Source organism: Balearica regulorum, chromosome 2 (assembly GCF_011004875.1).
Source record: "Balearica regulorum gibbericeps isolate bBalReg1 chromosome 2, bBalReg1.pri, whole genome shotgun sequence".
NCBI classification, from domain to species: domain Eukaryota; kingdom Metazoa; phylum Chordata; class Aves; order Gruiformes; family Gruidae; genus Balearica; species Balearica regulorum.
In genome coordinates, this window is record NC_046185.1 from 9,245,052 (window position 1) to 9,266,257 (window position 21,206).

At 37.0% G+C, this 21,206-nt stretch overlaps 1 protein-coding gene across 2 annotated transcripts in view; it reads left to right on the plus strand.

Moving 5' to 3' along the window:
- The window catches only part of LOC104638754 (dynein axonemal assembly factor 11), a 58,791-nt gene that overhangs the window by 24,240 nt on the left and 13,345 nt on the right, over positions 1-21,206 (plus strand). For both annotated transcript variants that reach the window (XM_075743310.1, XM_075743309.1), the window contains 9 exons: positions 92-169; positions 3,310-3,482; positions 4,486-4,685; positions 5,813-6,004; positions 9,413-9,490; positions 11,880-11,945; positions 13,497-13,566; positions 14,429-14,524; positions 21,063-21,148. In XM_075743310.1, coding sequence (XP_075599425.1) covers positions 92-169; positions 3,310-3,482; positions 4,486-4,685; positions 5,813-6,004; positions 9,413-9,490; positions 11,880-11,945; positions 13,497-13,566; positions 14,429-14,524; positions 21,063-21,148 — 1,039 coding nt within the window. The remainder of the gene's footprint in view (positions 1-91; positions 170-3,309; positions 3,483-4,485; positions 4,686-5,812; positions 6,005-9,412; positions 9,491-11,879; positions 11,946-13,496; positions 13,567-14,428; positions 14,525-21,062; positions 21,149-21,206) is intronic.

The window sequence follows — 21,206 nt, forward strand, 5'->3', positions numbered from 1 at the left end:
TATTATTTCTTTGAAGTAAAGTAAGCAAGTAACATGATAATGTCATTTCCAATGAAGAAAACTGAAATAACAGATCTATTTTTTTTTACAGAAAATGTGGGAAAACTGAAGAAGCTGGAATATTTAAATGTAGCTTTGAACAACATTGAAAGAATTGAAAATCTGGAAGGTCAGATTTTAAACAGACCATTTTGCCTTTTTGTATTGAAACACTTAAGTTGTAACTTAGTGTAAAAGAGGACGGAAACTGTTAAGTATGTCCATCAGTAAAGGTGATACTCAGAAAAAACGTTTTTGTGTGCAATGTTTCAACAAATGCTTCTTTGAGTAAATACTTCCTACTGCTGCAGTGTTAACATTGAACTTCCTTAAATGTATTTTAACTTGCTTTTTGCATACTCTCTCAGCAGTGTTGCCAGCTCTGATAGCTCTATTCTTTAATACTTTACAAAGCAGGATCCCAAATTTTTCATGAAATTGATATTTCACCACTGTAAAGATAAGGTAATTTGTTGTACTGGTTAGCTGGAGCAATGTGATTTTTTTTTTTTTTTTTTTTTAATGCTATGCAGGCTGTAAAAAGTCTCTCTTGTGTAATGTTTTGGCAGTCATCTTCACTTCGGCAATCAAGTGCCACACACAAGAATATTTTACCCTGTGCACAGGTTGCATTGGCAGTCTGGGGTATTTTTAAAGAGTTTTTCAGATAATTCTTTTCTCTGTCATTGCATGAAGTCCCATCTGTTTTATCTGTGTTTAATCCTTAATACTGTCACTATAATTGCATGTGCAAAGATCTAGCATTTTCCGAAATCTAAGACTTGGAGCCACCCATAAACACATTCCACATTACTTCAATAATTTCTGAATTAATTTCTTTCTCTTTCTTGATTCTGATTAGGCCAGTTGCTGAATCTTTAAAATGTTCATATTGACAAGGGAACAGTTAAAAAAAAGCTGGGTTTTTTTTTGTTTGTTTTGTTTGTTTTTTTTTTTTTTTATCTTTTTTAAGCTGATTCAAGAAGATGGCTTAAATCAAATAAAAAACCAAGCAAATAGGCTAAACACAAATTTGCGAAAGTTGAAGAAATAGGTACATATCTGGCAATTTGTTGAGAAACTTGCATTTGTGTGCATGCCAGTAAATATTAAGTTCCTTGTGGTGGGTTGGCCCTGGCTGGAGGCCAGGCGCCCCCCAAAGTCACTCTATCGCTGCCCTCCTCAGCTGGACAGGGGAAGAGTAAATATAACAAAAGGCTCGTGGGTTGAGATAAGGACAGGGAGAGATCACTCACCAATTACCATCATGGGCAAAACAGACTTGACTTGGGGAAATTAGTTTAATTTATTACCAATCAAATCAGAGTCGAGTAATGAGAAATAAAACCAAATCTTAAAATCCCCTTCTCCCCACCCCTCCCTCCTTCCCAGGCTCAACTTCCAATTTCTCTCCCTCTTCCCCCCAGCAGCACAGGGGGATGGGGAATGGGGGTCGTGGTCAGTTCATCACACGTTGTCTCTGCTGCTCCTTCCTCCTCAGGAGGAGGACTCCTCATGCTCTACCCCTGCTCCAGTGTGGAGTCCCTCTCATGGCAGACAGTCCTCCACCAACTTCTCCAACGTGAGTCCTTCCCACGGGCTGTAGTTCTTCACGAACTGCTCCAGCCTGGGTGCCTTCCATGGGGCGCAATCCTTCAGGAACAGACTGCTCCAGCGTGGGTCCCCCACGGGGTCACAAGTCCTGCCAGCAAACCTGCTCCAGCGTGGGCTCCTCTCTCCATGGGTCCACAGATCATGCCAGGAGCCTGCTCCAGCGTGGGCTTCCCACGGGCCACAGCCTCCTTCAGGTGTCTCCACCTGCTCTAGCGTGGGGTCCTCCATGGGCTGCACGTGGATGTCTGCTCCACCATCATCCACCATGGGCTGCAGGGGGACAGCCTGCCTCACCATGGTCTTCTCCACGGACTGCAGGGGCATCTCTGCTCCAGTGCCTGGAGCACTTCCTCCCCCTCCTTCTGCACTGACCTTGGTGTCTGCAGAGTTGTTCCTCTCACATATTCTCACTTCTGTTTCCGCTGCTGTTTCCCCAGCAGTTTTTTCTTCTCCCGTCTTAACTCTGTTATCCCAGAGGCACTACCAATGTCACTGATGGGGTCGGCCTTGGCCAGCAGTGGGTCCGTCTTGGAGCCGGCTGGCATTGGCTCTTATCAGACACAGGGGAAGCTTCTAGCAGCTTCTCACAGAAGCCACCCCTGTAGCCCCCCCCACTACCAAAACCTTACCATGCAAACCCAATACATTCCTCTATCAGGCTGCGTTATTTATTATTGTGATTTGTCATTTACTTAGGAGTCAGAAACTTTGGGAGTGAGCCTTGCAAAAATTTGGGTTATTTAAATCCCTTAATAAATAATTTTGAGTTGTTTATTTTCTTTCGGGTTCACTATGCATAAAATACTTGCCAAATAGACCTGCAAAGGAAAAGAGGTGATTGCAATGATGAGCACTAGAGTTGAGCTTGCTTTTAACTAAACATTTTTAGTCTTAGAGTCAAGGTTATGATTCGACAGATGATGATAAAAGGAGAGGCTGATAAATTTTGGATCCGGACTTCCTAGAGCATTTGGTAGATAATTTAGAGTTTCTGTTTATAATGAATTGTTTTGGTCAACAACCAATATTTTCTCACCAGTAATTGCAGTTTAACCAGTGCTAAAGTATTCACAATGATAGCTGAGTCCATAGAGTGGAAAATCTCATCTTGACTTGGAGTGAATTTTTGGAAAACCTTATCTTTACACTTGAATAATGTTAGCTAAGTTTAACAGTAGACAGACATGAAACCCATAATTGATCCTGCTCTCCTGAAGCAATTAGACACTCTTTTAGCCACTCTTTTAGTCTTCTTTAGGCGAAGACTCAGTTGAGGAGGGATACCAAGACAATCAGACAGTCAAAACTGAAGTCTAGCTTATCCGGAAATTAAACATTGACTAGCTCATCTAGTATACAAGGACTGACCACAAAGTTTTGATAGTGATAAAACCAATAATAAGTTTTGATATTCTGTATTTTATTGATTTTTTTTCTTTCTATAAATCTTTTGGCCTCATGAACTTAAGCTTTGAGTAACTCTTTCACTTGTGGCTTGGAAAAAATGTGTTCTGATAGGATGAAATTAGTTTACAGACAACGTATGCAGACAGTTTTACATCCAAGTGTGTGCACGTTTATGTGCGTGTTTTTGTGTTTGTGTATGTTGTGTACATTTATGTATTGGACAAATTGAATTATCTTTTTTTCAAACAGGCTGTGAAGAACTGAAGAAACTTGATCTGACAGCAAATTTCATTGGTGAACTCTCCAGTATTGAAGCCCTAAAATACAATATACATCTGAAGGAACTGTTTCTAGTGGGTAACCCATGTACTGAATTTGAAGGTTATAGACAATTTGTGGTGGCAATTCTTCATCAATTAAAAGTAAGATTTTTAAAATGAAATTTATATCCAAATCAATAACCAGCATTGTTGACTGAACATACTAATCCCAAACAAAATAAATTAATGCCTGTGGTAGGAAAACTGGGAGCATTTTTCTTACTGTCCACAGGAAATTAAATTCTATTCTGAAGAATAATTGACTACAGTAAATAATATGATAATAAATTGGTCTGTTTTAACTAAAGCACATGCATTTCTTCATTTTTCTGTCATTGTCATTGGAGATCCTTAGACTAAGTTCTGAAAAAATGAATACACTGTACACTTCCGATGGTTTTCTCATTTGTTTTTATATACGCAACATATTTTTATATAATTTTCATGATTGCAGAAAGTTACCAGGTTTTTGGTACCATACCAACAATATGCACCAAACCAACAGTGTCAGGCAGTAGAAAGATAGAAATTGATGTAAAAATGCACTATATTGCACTGACTGTAAATAGATACTTTGAGACTGAGATTTTGTGCAGTGATGTACTCATGTAATGATTTCCTGCCATCGAAACAGACAGTCCCAGTCCTGAAATATGCTCCCACAATTTCACTTGGAGAAGCACAGATGCTTGCTTAACTTACTAAGAGTAGATTCAGCTCACTTTTAATTGGCAATAAACTAACACATCAAAAGAAATAATTTCATAATAGTTTCATGAGCTGAATCATGGATGGACAAATATCAGAAATAGCTGAAGGGACTCTCTCTGCTACATAGTCTAATAAGACCAACTGATATTACTGGAAAATGCAAAAAGCAGCTCTCAGACACACAAAACCATTTTCAGATCTGAATAGCAACTTATTGTTAATTCTTTTTAATATGGTATAACTTATATAACACTATGGAGGTTTGAAAGATGTATTTTTAATTTTATACAGAAAGTAATCTATCAAAATTAACGTACAGTTTAATGTATTTATTGATTTGAATATATTTAAAATTTCTCATACGACTATATTGATTTTTTTTCCCTTTGGGAAGTGTTTGGATAGTAAAGAAATAGAACGTTCAGAGAGGATTCAAGCACTTCAAAACTATCCAGAAGTGAAACGGAAAATCAGAGAACAGGAACAAGCTTACCTTCTCAAAAGGGCCAGAGAAAAAGAAGAGGCTCAAAGAAGGATGCAAGAAAGAAAAGACAAGAAACAAAAACAAATTGAATCTAAGCTTGGATTTGACAGGTAACAGTAAGCAACAACAGTTTGTTAGTAATCATCACTCTTCTCATTCTTCGTTATGAATTTTGGTTTGCCTCGTTAAATAGTTTATATAATTTCACTTAAATCTTTTTGTTTGTCTTCATTGTTGATTCTAGCAGAAGTATTTTTCCTCATGCATGTTATCTCTAATGAAAAATACCATTAATTACAAACATAATTAATTACTGACTTGCAGACAGACGGTACAATAGAATTTTTGTCCCAAAACTCCAAGCCAAATTGTCTGGGTGCCAAAATAGCGTGATTGATAGCTTCTTTCAGGAAAACAGCTGGGAATTGTTTTTCAAGGTAATGCAGGGGTTCTAGAGAAAGCAGCTGTTCAGCTATAATTTCTTTTGCTTTAGAGTTATTAGATATGAAGACTCAAAAAGAATTTGCAGGTCTTTTGAGATGTAAAAGGCTATGGAAAGTTGATTTCTATACTTCTTCCACCTAATATCACTGAGATTACCTAGATAGCATCTTCCACTGCAGCTGCCATCCATCTTATTTTTAATCTAATAGAAACTAAGTTCCATGGAACTGGCTATGGAACTTTGTCCTCATAGATCACAGCTGTATCATAAATTCAGTTTTCTCTCTCTATAGATAGAGATTTTCTGAAGATTACAGAGGCTTAGGGCTAGGGGGAAAAATTATTTCGGTTCTAAGATGGCACCTGAGGAGATGCCCAAGTAAAATGTTGCTACCCTATAAATTTCTCATCTGCTGCTACCTGATATTGGAAATACTTAAACATCACGCAGATTGAAGGTTTTATTTCATCTGAAAGTTGTGAAGGTGTCTGAAAATTCTGCTTCTGAAATTAAATCTGTTGAACTATCTATCAGGGTTTTCAGAGAGTTAGGCATAACCAGTGTATCACTTCTTAGTTAAGTCAATGAAAAACATTATGTCAAAATACGTTTTGTTGATTGATGAAAGAAGCAGAGCAGAGAATATTGTCCAAATCTATAAGATGCTGTTCTTGGCAGGAATTATACAGCTATTAGCATTGGGTTAAAAAAAATATTATTGCAAGAATTCATGGGCAAGTACTTAGTCTTCCTTCATTTCATTGGGGCAATATCCCATGTGATCTTGTGCAGCCCAGACTCCCTACAGAACAAAGAAAACCATCAGGCAGAAGGAGACAGAGAACAGGAAATGTGGAGAACAGTTGAAGATGATGAAGAAGATGATAGAAGATTTTGGGAGGAGCCTACACCATATACTCCAGAGTCTAGATTAGAAACTCACAGATATATTGCAGAAAAACGGAGAGCTAAGAACAATATAAGGTATAGTTTTGTTATAATATATTCTGTGAGTTGACGAAGGGGAAATTTTCAAAGGTACAGAGTAGAGGTAAGATGACTGCTTCATATTAAATAATACTGAGAACTGGCAGCTTAAATCCCTGTGTGAATATGCTTATAAAATCTAAACAAAATATTCAGATTGTTCATTTTGTTTTGTTTCATTTTCTAAAACATATTTATGATATAGTATATGTTGTTTTTCTCAAAGAGAGTTTTTAAATATAATTTCTCTTTTCAACTAATTTTTATGGACTTTAGAAGTTTCACTTTTCTGTCAGCTAACTAATATATTTCACGTAGTTCGATGTTTAATATTCTTGCTAAAAGTATTTGTCCGGAGTGCAGGTTCCATTATATAAATGCCCTACATGCCATGCTACAAAATTTTTGCACAAGTGGCATTTCAGACACCATACTTTATCAGAAATATTCATCCCGAGTAATAAGATACTTCATGTTATCTTTGCTGTTTTGCATGGTGGATCTGAAGGTGTCTGGCCCCTGAAAAGCATTTAAAACTTTCTAAAGTTGTAACTGGTTTTGCTGACCATGAAAAATTAATGCAGATGCTAGCAAAAAAAAAAAAATAAAAAAAAATTTATTGCTGCTGGCTTATCAGTTCCGCAAACATTGTAAGCAATGTCTTTTTTTCTTTTTTTTTTTTTTTTTCCTCTTTTGCTTATGTAACAGCATTTGTGCCAGAGATTTTTCTATCTGTTCTTTTTAAGGACATGCTTTTAAAAAGATTTATCAAGCCTAAGTATTGAAAAAGTTCATTTTTAGGGAAGTCTCCAAGAAATATGGAAATCTGCATAACTTGTTACTGTTATTAATTCAAGGTCTAGCACTTTCCCAGAAGAACTACTGTGAAATCCATATTCTAGCTAGTTAGAATTTTGCTGTGTTTGGGGATGCCTTGCTCTAGTCAAAAGCGAATGTGTTATAAATGCTTCCCTCTAAATATTCAGGGAGAGTCCAAATAACATTATAATAAAGATAGAATAATTCCTTTTGGATTTTTCTAAATTTCCAAGGTATTTAAAGGAGTTAAAAATTCTTTCACAGTTCATTTTAGTTTGGTGGTGAGATTTTTGTTAGGTAGCATGAGAAAGGTGAGAACAGAAAAGTGCCCCTGACAACTTCACATCATCCTTGCTGGTGGATGGGAGCTGAAATGCAACTTTAATGCAAGTTATCAGACCTGAATTAGACCAATGCTAAATTTGAACCTATCTGTGACATGTTAGCACACATTAAATTTGCCAGCTGAGGACAGTTGATAATAAACTGAGCAGCTTTGACTATTGCCAAATGAGGGAAAAGTTGCGGTTTCATTCAAAGAAAATTCAGTCAAGTGTAAAATCCGTCGCAGCTGAAAGGTGCACAGAATCACCTTTAGCTGCTCGTTGCCAGAGCAAGGCCTTTCGGCTCATCTCAGCACAAAGTTAATAAGATTATCTTAAACTCTAATGATTTTGACATGACTGAATTTGCCTTAAAATGGTTCACATGAGCAGACACATTTAATCTAGAAACAGATTATTAACAGCCAAGAGGTGGTAGTATGTAATTTCTTGAAGCATTTCTGAAGAATTGCATCTTTAGAACAGAGCGGTGGTTCGTTCACTTTCCATTTAAGTGTGAAAAGCAGGGATTCAGGTGTAGAAACTGCTACCCCTCAAACCCCACATTAAAGCTTTGCTTTATGCTATAGAACAGTATTTAACACATGGAATCTTTCTAAAACAGAAGTTGTTTTTATGTAGTCATTCCAGTAGCTTCAGTTGAATGGTTTTATTTCTTCTTCAAATCCATTGTATCATGGAATCATAGAATGGTTTGGGTTGGAAGGGACCTTAAAGATCATACATGTCTAACCCCCCTGCCATGGGCAGGGACACCCTCCACTAGACCACATTGCCCAAAGACCCATCCAACCTGGCCTTGAACACTTCCAGGGAGGGCAGCCACAACTTCTTTGGGAAACCTGTTGCAGTGCCTCACTACCCTCACAGTAAAGAATTTCTTCCTAACTTCTAACCTAAATCTACCCTCTTTCAGTTTAAAGCCATTATCCCTTGTCCTATCACCCTATGCCCTTGTAAACAGTCCCTCTCCAGATTTCCTGTAGGCCCCTCTAGGTACTGGAAGGCTGCTCTAAGGTCTCCCTGGAGCCTTCTCTTCTCCAGGCTGAACAACCCCAACTCTCTCAGCCTTTCCTCATAGGAGAGGTGCTTCAGCTTTCTGATCACCTCTTTGGCCCTCCTCTGGACTCACTCCAACAGCTCAATGTCTCTCCTGTACTGGGACCCCCAGAGCTGGATGCAGTACTCCAGGTGGGGTCTCACAAGAGCAGAGTAGAGGGGCAGAATCACCTCCCTCGACCTGCTGGTCATGCAGGTTTTGATGCAGCCCAGGACACAGTTGGCTTTCTGGGCTGCTAGCACACATTGCTGGCTCATGTTGAGCTTTCCATCAATCAACATCCCCAAGTCCTTCTCCTCAGGGCTGCTCTCAATTCATTCTCCTCCCAGCCTGTAGTTGTGCTTGGGATTGTGCTGACCCACGTGCAGGACCTTGCACTTGGCCTTGTTGAACTTCATGTGGTTCGCACAGGCCCACCTCTCAAGCCTGTCAAGGTCCCTCTGGATGGCATCCCTTCCCTCCAGCATGTTGAGTGCACCACACAGCTTGGTATCATTGGTAAACTCGAGCATGCACTCAATCCCACTGTCTTTGTTGCCGACAAAGATGTTAAACAGCACTGGTCCCAGTACCGACCCCTGAGGAATGCCACTTGTCACTGATGTCCGCTTGGACATTGAGCCGTTGACCACAACTCTTTGAGTGCGACCATCCAACCATTATATTTATAGACTAAATCTTTTTTATGCTTTTGTCCTGGTTTCAGCTGGGATAGAGTTAAATTTTCTTACTAGCAGCTGGTATAGTGCTGTGTTTTGGATTCAGGATGACAAGAATGTTGATAACACACTCATGTTTTTAGATGTTGCCAAGCAGTCAGGTACTTTTCAGTTTCTCACACTGGCCTACCAACGAGAAGGTGGGGGGTACCCAAGAATATGAGAGGGACACAGCCACAGCAGCTGACTTGAACTGGCCAAAGGCATATTACGTACCATATGATGTCATGCTCAGCATATAACTGGGAGTTGGTCAGGAGGCAACGTGTTTCAGGAAGTAGCTGAGCATCGGCTCCGGATGGACATTTGATATAATGTGTTTTGTCCCTGAAATTAGTTGTAGCCTTAACATCAAATACCAGATAATTCTTACCTCTTGCCATCCTCATCTTTCTTTTTTGCTATGAAATATAAGATACTAGAATGTGAAATTATAAACCATTTTTCTTTCTGTTTTGTTAAGGAAATCAAAAAAGAGCGAGAAGCCTCTTTACACATTGGTCACTGCGGAAGGAAAAGTCCTGAATGTGAATGCACCTAAGTATGTAAAGTTAAGACATTAAACAGGCTAACCTCTTTATGGTTGATTTGGGCAAAAATTTCAAGATATGTGACAATACAACCATAAGAGGGCTGACAAATTCTTGTTGCAGTATTATATTCCTAGTGGGGAACTCTAAAATTATATTCTGATGCTGGAGAAAGAATTAATTTTTCAGTGAGTAAAATGTTGAAGGTTGTTTAATTTAACATCTTGGCCTTTGATGATGAAGACGATTAAGAACTTGTTTTTCTGTAAAAGATATAAGACATTTTACTCTTTTTCCTTCTATGGTGAGATTCGCTTTCTTTGAGCATCTTGCTAATAGTGGAAAAAGTATAATCTGTTTGACCATTGAAGAGGAATGTGTCAGTAGCCACTTAAAATGTGGAAAAATACATCCAAGTAATACATCTGGACAAAATCATTCTGTCCCCTGATGACAGATGTAAAACTGGCAGTTTTTCCATCTTAAGACTGATTTAGCTACAAAATGAAGGCTAAAAACGTGCTTATCATTAAGATGAAGAGTGCTTTCAAATCTTGGAAATGTATAAAGCCATGCAAACTCAAGGAATTTGAAAACCTACGTTATAAGATCAGTGCATAATTTTCTGTGGTATAGGGAAAATTAAAGGTAGTGGCAGAAGAGCTCATGCTTTTTCCATCTGCACCAGAAGATATTTACCATTGTATTGATATACTTTTTTTTTTTGTAAAAATACATTGACTGAAAAAATAGAAATAATTTTCTAGTTCAAAGACGACAAGTCTAAAATAGTTTAAATGTTATGTTAATAGAATTTGATTATGCCTTTAAAAAGCAGAGACATTTAGAGTAAAGCTCTATCTATCTTTTTAGAAGAAATACAGTCCACTAGAGTTCACTGTAGCAAACCTGTTTGTGTCACCCAAGTTTTCTGGATTAGAATTTAGTCTGTGGATGTGCCCAGGTAAAGCCAGATCAATATGCAGTTTTTGTCATGGCTTCAACAAGAACATCACAGCTCTTCAGTGCAATCTGGCAGTGTATTGGAGAGACATAAATAAAGAGATACAAGTACACAGATGGTGTTCTTCAAAGTTTTTGCTTCAATGCAAAAGTCTAATGTCCATAGCAATGATGTCCAAGCTTCTCTGATGCTCTTTTAGAAGGTTAGCAAGAAGAATGGCTGCATGCTGCTGAGAACAGACTCTTTCTCTTCCTCAATTCTAATTAGGCTTCCCCCTAGATAATTTTAAAATTCTACCCTTTTTCACCCTTCATGTTTTAGTGAATTCTCAAAATTTGTGATGCAGTAAGAGAAAAAAAAGCATAAACAGGAAACAAAGCTGTTTTGTATTCTTTGCAGTTTTCCATTAAAAAGTACTCATAAACTAAAAGCTCCATAAGCTTTCTTGCAAGTTGTCTGTGTCAGAATACAGGAGGGCAAAGGGTTAAAAAGTATATCTGGCAAATATTTTTATTGCTGGAAAAATGCATCATCTAAACTGTTAACATTTGAGCTTCTTTCTGTTAACTGAACCCAAAGTATCTAAGTATTTTAATGTCACTGAAATATTCCAGATAAATTACATTAAGCAAAACCCTCTCATTTTATACTAAAAACTAATTTATAAAAACATTCTCATTTATAGGTGGGTTTTATTCTGTTTATTCTCTACTGTAATACACGGGAAATGTTTGAATATATGAGCGGAACTTGTAAGTTCAGACTAGATCTCCTTACAGTTGTAGTAACAGATGTTGTTTTCAGTTTATAACTGGTAAGATTCTTTCACAATTTTAAGAACTCATCCAGCAGATCACAAACACGCAGCTAATACAATATACAGTCTCATTTTCAACAAGTATTATAAAGCTTGTAGAATCAAGGATACTGTGCAAATCATGTTTTACTTTGGAAATGCACAGGCAGATATTTATATTCTAGGCAAATTAATTACCATGAACAAAGACGCAATTGTCCTTTTACATATGATAAGGTTAGAATTACCCAGTTCCAGGCTTTTCCTGTTTTTCATAAACTGTTTTTCCTATGCAGATGTTAACAGAGCAGACAGATTTCGCCAGCAGATGTCTCTCTTTCTGCATTGACAGACTGATCCTAATTTTAACTGACCTTCAGCAGTACTTTTTTTTTTTTTGTCTCTTCTGGGTTGGGTGGGGAGAACAGAAAATAAATGTAAGAATGACTTTGGTTCAAATGACAGTATTTTTTTCTGTTCATGAGGAAAACTGCAGCTATTTCTTAAATGATCATGTGACATATTGTCTAAATGATATTTGTATTAATCTAAAATTGCTAGCAGTTGAAGTACGCCGTAATGTTTGCTTATTCACTTCAGTTGTATTTATCCTGGAGGTGTTTCTTGTCATTATTATTAGGCTTCATTTCTCTTTGAAAGATGATGAAGAAAACAACCAGATCATCCTGGATCTTGCTGTTTACAGGTCAGAATTATTTTTTTTCTTAATTTTTGCCACTCTTAAGTTCTAATACACAGTGTTTCAAATATACTTCTCTCTGTAATGGGGACTTTTCAAGAGGAAAACGAATAACACAGGCGGTAATGGAATCCATCTTGAAGCCTGTGCCAAAGAAATGAAGCTGAATAAACCAAAGGCCCTTCAGACTGTTGTGTTACTCCTGAATGAGGACTGTGTCTAATAGTCATTTTTAGAATTGACGTTTTCTGCAGTCCACAGGCAGGTTTCCTCCACACCTGTCCTTTTATACTTATGTAAAATCTTTTCCATTCTTTATTTGCAGATTAGGGTTGTAGGGAATGGGATTTTTTCCCATTCTCTGGCCCTAGAAGTGCTCTAGTACAGTTCGTGTCCTTCTAGATCAATTCTTCTCCTCCCCAAGTCAGAGTGGGGTAGCCTTGTTCTACTTTCCTTGTTTACTGGAAAGAGTCTATGGCCCATGCTATTTCCTGAACTGTGCCAGGGCATTGCCTGGAAGAAATTTGGTTAAACCAGGCCAAAATATGACACAGAAACCTGATAACTATTTGATACTATATACTACTAAGCAGTACAGTGGCCTTGCCTACACTTCAGGAAGGTGTTGGAAACGCACAAGCTTATGTACCCATAATAGGAGCTTGTTAGAGTAAAGCTTGAAGTAGTTTTATACCACAGAAACCCTATTCATGCCAGGTGTTCTTCCCTTACAGCTCATTAATTTCCCTTAGAAGAGGCCTGCTCCATGTTTCTGAATTATAAGAATTAGGTTTTTCTGAAGCTTGAGAAAATCTGTTCAGGTGCAATAAAATGTTGGATATGTTGTAATATTCTGTGCTCACATGTGTAAGAAATGCAGACTAAAAAGACTGAAAAATTCACCTGAGAAGTAACATTATAAAAGAAGGGAAATAAAGAATATGTACTTGTGTATTCACTGGTAGGTCACAGGAGCATGAGTGTATGTGTCGCGTGATGAAGAGACATGTCAAAGTAGAGCTTTTACAGGTTACAAATTTTGTTTGACAGTACTGAAATTTAAATGTACTGTGTTTTCTGGGAACATAAAGTATTTCTGTTCATTGTTTTCCAGCAAATTCTGTGAAAAAAGAAAAAGAACACATTATAAATTTACTAGTAAAGACTTCAGAAAGAAAAATAGCAAAATACTTTTGCAATCTTAAATACCAGATGATAGATTAATTTTCATATTAATTAAAGCACTAAACTAATAGAAGAAAGAGTTTTTCATTTTCCACAAAGATTTTGAATTCTTGCAGTTATACAATAGCTGATGTGGTGGACTTGACAAAATTTAGACAATATTTTAATTGACATTGTGTGAAAACACAGGAAGATCATGTTTTTCTTCCAAAGATGTTAAATCCTAATAATAATTCATATAACTTAATAACTGAAATTGAATTTTGTAATTTGTAAACTACAAAATAATCATTAAAGAGCTATATGGTCTGCAATGCTTATTTACTGGACTGTATTGTAGATTGATTCATTTATTTATATTTTATTCTGAAGACATTTGGACACTTCTCTGCTTGATGTTGATGTCCAGCCAACTTACATACGAGTACTGGTGAAGGGAAAGGTTAGTGTTTTCATACTACATTCATTTCAAATCAAGAGCTATTGCTCACCACAGTTATTCAGTGGATTCTGGATCTGACTTTTATGAGTTACCCACCATGTGCACCTATGCAGAAAAAATATTCTTTTATATTTGCATTATTTTGGACCACACATAAACTGTGGAAGTCCTAACCAGAAGCCATGCAAAGCCTGAAATGAAATTTCACTCTCTCTTTCTCTCCTTCTCTCTTCTTATTCCCCCCGCGCCATCATGTACCATAATTCACTGAAGAAGAGAGCTTGCTAGTTGCCCTAGGCTAGAGTTTAGCTATTTCACAATCTGGAATTCATAGCTGACAGAAACAAACGAATGTATATTCTTTTGAAAGGGCATTTAAAATGTCATTCTAGTTTTCTCTCTTCTCAGTGGTTTTAATTTTATCATCAATTTTTTTAAAAATTTAAAGTACTTAAAGGGTAAACCAAAATCCCTATTTTCGACTGTACCAACTCCATAAACAAACCTTCAGAATAACTTTATGTCTAAAATAGACTGGATAATCTTTTAATTTAGTTGCTAATATAAGTCAAGCATCATTTTATAACCTTGTTTAGAAACGTCACTTCAGGAATGACAGCAATTCAGGAATATACATATGACTATACTTGTAAATAAAAGCTGTTTAGCATGCTAATAATTTATTAGGATTAGTAATACTACATATAAAGTGAGAGGATTTAGACCTATACTGTCCTTACGATCAAAGGATATGATAGTGATGTTTCTGCGTGTGTCCTGTCCAGGTCAAAAAAAAAAAAAAAAAAAAAAAAAGATAGATATATTTTAGCATGATATACTTCAATCCCATATTTTCTCATAGCCTTTTCAGCTCGTGCTTCCTGAGGAAGTGAAGCCAGACAGCAGTTCTGCTAAAAGATCACAAACAACTGGTCATTTAGTTGTCAGCATGCCAAAGGTATGTAAAATAATCTGAGGAGGCATTGTACAAAGATAGTTAAAAAGTTGTGAGTACTTTTGGAATATTTCTGAGTTACAGGTAACATCTGGCTAGGTGAAGTTATTCAGTCTAGCCTTTTTTATCAGGACATATTTTCCAATGAATGAACATTCCAGAAAGACAAGTTAATCATAAAAGCCAAACCTTAGGATTTAAGATACCTTTAAAGGAATATTATGAACATCAGTATTAATAGAACTATTTATATTTCCTTTCTTTTAAACAAAACCAGCTTTTCATATATGAAAAGAGACTCTGTAAAACATGCAGTTTTGTGCAAATGTGTAAGATGGAGGATTTTTTAAATAACTGAAAATAAGCAACTCTACTTTCTTTTTCTACCTGTGAAATAATAAAAACAAATAATTTTTCCAAATTTTGTGTCGCACACATATGCATGAAAATTATGTTTTGGTTCACGGACTAGGATGACGTACTACTCTCATGTCTCAGGTGATCAGAACAAGAGTTGCTTAATTCATTTTCCCTTTATGCTCTCCCTGAATACCCTGGCCACTTCTACCAAGTATATGTAATCACAGAGCAAGAGGCTTGTGGCCACATGGTGTTTCAACTGAAAATTGCTGCACAGCAGCCCCTAGTACTTAAAGAAGCCTGGGTAGAAGTCATATTCCCCTAAAATTCCTAACTCTGTGCTCTCCTATCTCACCTGTGCTCTGATGTTTGCCTGTATAGTGTCATGCTGATTAGGATTCTAGTCAATTGAGGGTTCTGCTGGCAAGTAAAAGCAAATTGACTTAAAGTGGTTTCTTTCATTCTCTCTCTTCCTTGCCCAGCCCAGTTCTAGTAGTGTAAACAAGAGCAAACTGATAGGTATGCCCATTTTATTTCCTCTCCACTGTGTGTCTTCCTATGGTTTCTGTAAATGTAGCTTGTAGCCTGGGTACATAAGTGGTCTTGTGATTTGTGGGATGACATAATGAGTGGATGAGGTAGAATCAAGGGTGGAATCACGACATCTCCTACCCATCCCCGCACATCTGCAAAAAAATGAGAATAGAGAAGGAATAACCAGTAATGAGGAACAATCTAAGACATGAAGGTTCAACTTGCCTTACTGAAGCGGGCAGCGAGAGAAGTAACGGGTGGCCAGGCAGCAGCCAGTGGGAGTTCAGGGGGCATTAGAGCTTAAATACAGGGAAGATACAGCAGTGTGAACCAGAATAGAAGACAAGGTGCAGCGGGAATCTCAGTGGCAGAGATATTTTCAGGTTTGGAGCACAATGGCTGGGATGGTGGCAGAAACAGGAAGGCATTTAAGGTGAGACTTGATGTCATCTGGTGGAAGACTGGGTTCTTGGACTTACAGGAAGAGCAGAGTTGGATTGAAGGGTTTGGACCAGACAGGGAGCTGGAAGTTTTAGCAATGCAGAGTTCTGAAGATGAGAATGGATTATAGGGTGGGGTTCTGGGAGCTGTGGAAAAGGTTAATCAACTTCAGCATCATGCTCTTCAGCCATTATGCCTTTGGAGAGTTGGACTGTATGATATATTTTTGGCTTTCAGAAATAGGGTACCTCTGTCCCAGGACAGTTATAGGAAAAAAAAAAATTCTTGGTGCTCTAGCCTTACCTTTCTGGCCTCTGGTAAGCTTCTCTGCTGGAGAGAGTAGAAGCAGTGGGACATGGTGCTACATATGAATCTACCAGAATATATCAACTGCAGCATCTTCTTCTGAAGGAGAAACCTTCAGCTGCTATTTGGGGTCATTTCTTTCTCTTTTGCTCTGATGTAATTCTAAGAGCATGCAAGTAGTAGTTGTAACTAAAGAGTTATTTTTCAGCTTTTGGCTTTTTCACTTATGGTTCTATACCTTCTATGTTTTCTTCTATGCTCCAGTCCCATACCATCTGTCTTTCCCTACATGGACAGCCTCTCATTAAATCACAAACTGTCACTCTAGTATCAAGCATTTAATTTTACCAGGAGCTTGAAGAATGCTGAAAATTGTACTCATTTGGTTAAGATCCATATTTTGTTAATGTTCAAAACCCACTCATATGAGAATTCATGTTTTCCTAAATTTATTTCTTTGAAACTGAGGCCTTGACATTTGCCATTCTGGCTGGATAATGTCATTTTCAAATGTTTCTGAACAGTTTTGTTCACTATTTACTTGTCTTTTGGATATTTTAAGTACTATCAGTTGTCTATCCCATAACCTGCTTTTATTACTCATACATCTTGCTAATCTCTTTGTAGTTTACCAGTGCCTTAGAAAACACAAATATTTCAGAGTGTCTGGATATATATTCAAATCTGCTACCTGCCTAGAAAGTCATACCTAAATCAGAAAAATTAATATTATCTCTTCATATCATGATTGAGAACTGCCTTTATTCCATTATTAACTTTATATTTCACCTACATTTCACCTATCTGGATATTTTAGCTACACCTGCATATTTTCCCTAGCCTGAGGGTCTGGAGCCTGTTTCATCTCAAAATTCAGAGATATTTGTGAGACTTGAGGAGAGAGAAGCTCTATAGAATAACAGTTTGAGGGAGGCAATCCTTCCCCTCTGCTCAGCACTGGTGAGACACACTTGGAGTGTTGTGTCCAGTGCTGAGCTCCCCAGTATAAGAGAGACATGGACATATTGGAGGGAATCCAGCAAAGGGCCACAAAGATCATGAAGGAACTGAAGCATCTCTCCTATGAGGAAAGGCTGAGAGAGCTGGGATTGTTCAGCCTAGAGAAGAGAAGGCTGCAGGGGATCTTATCAATACTTAAAAATACCTGAAGAGATGGTGTACAGCCGGAAGGAGCCAGGCTCTTTTCAGTGGTGCCCAGTGACAGGACCAGAGGCAATGGGCACAAACTGACACACAGGAGGTTCCCACTAAACATCAGAAAACACTTTTTTACTGTGAGGGTGGCTGAGCACTGGCACAGGTTGCTCAGGGAGGTTGTGGGGTCTCCAACCTTAGGGATGTTCAAAAGCCATCTGGATGTGGTCCTGGGCAGCCAGCTCTAGGTGGCCCTGCTTGAGCAGAGAGGTTGGCCCAGATGACCTCCAAAGGTCCCTTCCAACTTCAACCATCCTGTCGGTATGTGATCCTGTGAACTTCATGGATTTGCTGACGAAAGATGAATCCGTGCTACTTCACAGCAATTGCACGTAGCAGTTACAAACCTATTGTTCTTTGTTTTAAATTACAGTCACAGAATCTGTTCCCTTCCCCCAGGACTGAATTAGAGTGCACAAGCTATATTTTTTGGATACATATCCTTTTCAGATTCTCTCTGTCCATACAAATTTTATTGGTGTTAATAGGTTGTAATCTAGGAAGCAAAGTATAATGAAAAAAGATCAGCAACAACTCAAAGGCCAATAGATATTTCTTCCAGAATATTATGGCTCAGGTTATCAACAATGTTTGAGAATACTAATTTGATGTCATCAACGTAATATGAATTCCTTTTAGTAAGATAACAGGAAGAACAGAGTTCCTGCAACATCTTTCAGGCTGTGTCAGTGATAAGATAAGCCTAATGACTATATTGCACTATATTTAACCTTTTTGTTCCTGATAAACAATTATTATGAAAATAAAATTATTTGCAACTAGATAAATGGCCTAGCCCATTCCTTAGGTAACTGAAATGTTAAAACTGCTATTAACCTAAAAATAGTCTCCTATAACATGCTGCTTGCAATACTATCCTGGAAAGATATCTCTCTCCTCAGTAACAGAACAGAAAGCTAACTGAATTCTCTAAGTGTTTTTCACTTCTTTAGTGAGTTTCTGATCAGGTTACTAAACCTTTCACCATTCATCTTCCAGCCTGTTCATAGTTCGGTAGCCTTTAAAATGAAAAACAAAACCTCACTCCTTGCCGCTCCGATGACCTTGCCATATCATAGATGTGAGAGATAGTAAATTACACATGAAGTAAAAGAAATCAAATAATTTTCACCTTCTTTTCTGGAAACATTTTTCTTAAATGTACTATTTACTGCACAGCAAATCACTGCAGAATGGGTGTCTTTCTAAGGCAGTGTCTACCAACATTTTTTTGGAAGGTCGTCAAAACAGAAGGACATAACATTCAGTGAAATGATACAGTGATACTTTTAAAGTGTAGTGTTTATACTGTAAAAATCATCTGTACAGAGATTTTGCATGAGTAAGGACTCAATAGTAGAGTACATTGTACATACTTCCTTTTCTGGGAAAAATATTTATGACATGAATCTTTTCAGACTTTGAACCTCTATGACTCTATGGCAGTGTCATCTTTGCAGATGATGCAGGAAAAATAAAAACTGAGAGTTTCTGGAATAGACTTTGACCAAAATTGGTATATTAAATCAGTGTTTTTGTAAAATGTCATCAGCGGATTACACCAGTAGCATTTTAATTAATGTCTGAGAAATAGTGTCAAAACCCAGTGTTACTAGCAAACAGTTTTTATTTGGGGTTCTAAGACATTGTGTGTCACATTTTAAAACTTCACTTTCCTTATTTTAGTGAATCAGAGCAAAACTTGGACTTTTTGATTAATTCTTTATTATATAAGCAGTCACAAATGATTTCTGACAGCTTTTTATTGCCTTCAAAAGCGTTTAGAAACTTAAAGATCCGTGAGAGTTAGATTCCTTAATTAATTTAAAAATAGGAATGGTACATGTTATGCATGTCAGTGTAAATGTTATTTGATAGAATTTCATTATATAATTCTTACTTACCTAGGTATGGTAAATGCAGTAATATTTCATTACCATCAAAGGCATGTGGAGACATACAGCTGTGGAACCCTGGAAATCTATTAATCCTTCAGAATAAATGTGTTTCAGGGAAACTCTGTTACTCAGTGGAATTCTCATTCTAGAAGAAGAAAGCCACTGTAGGAAAACAATGTGGACTGAAAAGATGACTCAGCCTAAAAATATTATTTTCACATATTCCTTCTGTTTTCTCAAATATATTTCAGATTCTATTTAACACACTCATTTCTACAATTCTCTGATAGTGATCTTAAAAGGTCTCTCCTTTCTTTTTTCTGATTAATGCAATTAGCAATAGTTTCATAGAATCACTTTCAGAAAGCTTCATTATATTAATTTAGTCCATCTTCCTGTATACTACAACCTTTAAATTTCATACAGTTATCCTTCTACTGAGCCCAAAGCCTTATTTTTGGCCACAGTTGAAACTATGGCAGTTCTATTTTCCAGAACAGTTATCCTCACTTGATCACCGTCACTAAGAGATGGACAGTTAGATACTGGCTTGTTGCATATGGAGTTGTGTTTCAAAAAGAAGAAAAATTAGACAGTATCACTTAAATTTTTTCTTGAACAGAGGTAGGAGGACATCTTTTGAGCAGAAGAGCTTTTATGTCCAACAATATTTGGTAACTGATAATAGATATTTTAGTAGGCAAATCCTAACCATTTCCTAAGTTCCAGGATCACTTCTTGTCAAGGAAGTCTTGTTTGTTGATTGCAGAATCAGCAAATTTCCTCACCATCCTTGATGATGTGTTCTGAGGGCAAAGTAAGGAACATTAGTCTCAAGGGGATCAATGGAATAAATTATTATTAAAAGAACAGAACACTAGAGGGCTTCCTGAGAAGAAAGGGAAGATCCAAAGAAACAGACTTTCTTTCACCAGAGTATATACAGAATCAGAGGGGATCAGCCCCTTCACGATGAATTTCAGAAATGAACAACAGAAGCTACAGGCTCTGTCTTATTTTTTACAGATTTTAGAATGGAGACAGTTTACGGGGCATCTGCAACAGACTACTTTCAAATCAACTGCACAAAGAAACAGTCAATAAAATGAACTGTTTGGTATAGTTCCTGTTCTCCTCCTTCCTTTCAAATGCTTAAGGGGTCCCTCTCCCATGATGTTGCTAAGACAGGAAAGAGATACCCTTTTGCCAATAACATGTCTTCTAAAAAATGATGATGGACATGTTTTCTTTGAGAAGGGGAATTCACTTGGACTTTGAACTTGAGATTCTGTTTTAGCAAAGGAGCTGAGGGAATTTGTGGTCACTCGTCCTTTTATAAGGAGTGAGAAGTCCAGACTGCAGCAGATTCTTTAATAAAAATGTCTGAACTGGCACATGGACACCAGAACTGAAATGCAAGCAGGAGGCGTATCATGAACCAGTTAGCTATGGAGAAAATTAATAATGTGCATTGTTAACATGGGGCTAAAAAGACAACATATATTTAAATACAAATAGATGTATCTATTTAAATGGGGTTTTTTAAAAATATATATATATATATATTCATATATGTATTTGACAATAATTCCATTCAGCTGATTTGGTTAAAATTGTTTTATGCATATGTTTCATGTTGAGTGACGTGTTAAAATATAACAGCAAGAATAAAGAGAAAATTTATTCAGACTATCTTAATTTTTCTATTTTTGAGAGATTATTTAAATGCTTGTGAGCATAAATATCAACTTTCATGAGATTTATTTTTCTGTCTATTTTTATTTTAGGCTAAAGAAATAATCCTGACTAAGAAAAAAGTATCAACTTCAATTAAAGATTGTGATTTCAATTCACTGAAAAAAAATGCAAGAAGGTAATTCCTTTTTTTCTTTTGTATTAGTTTTATTTTTTATCTGTTTCTTGTTCATATG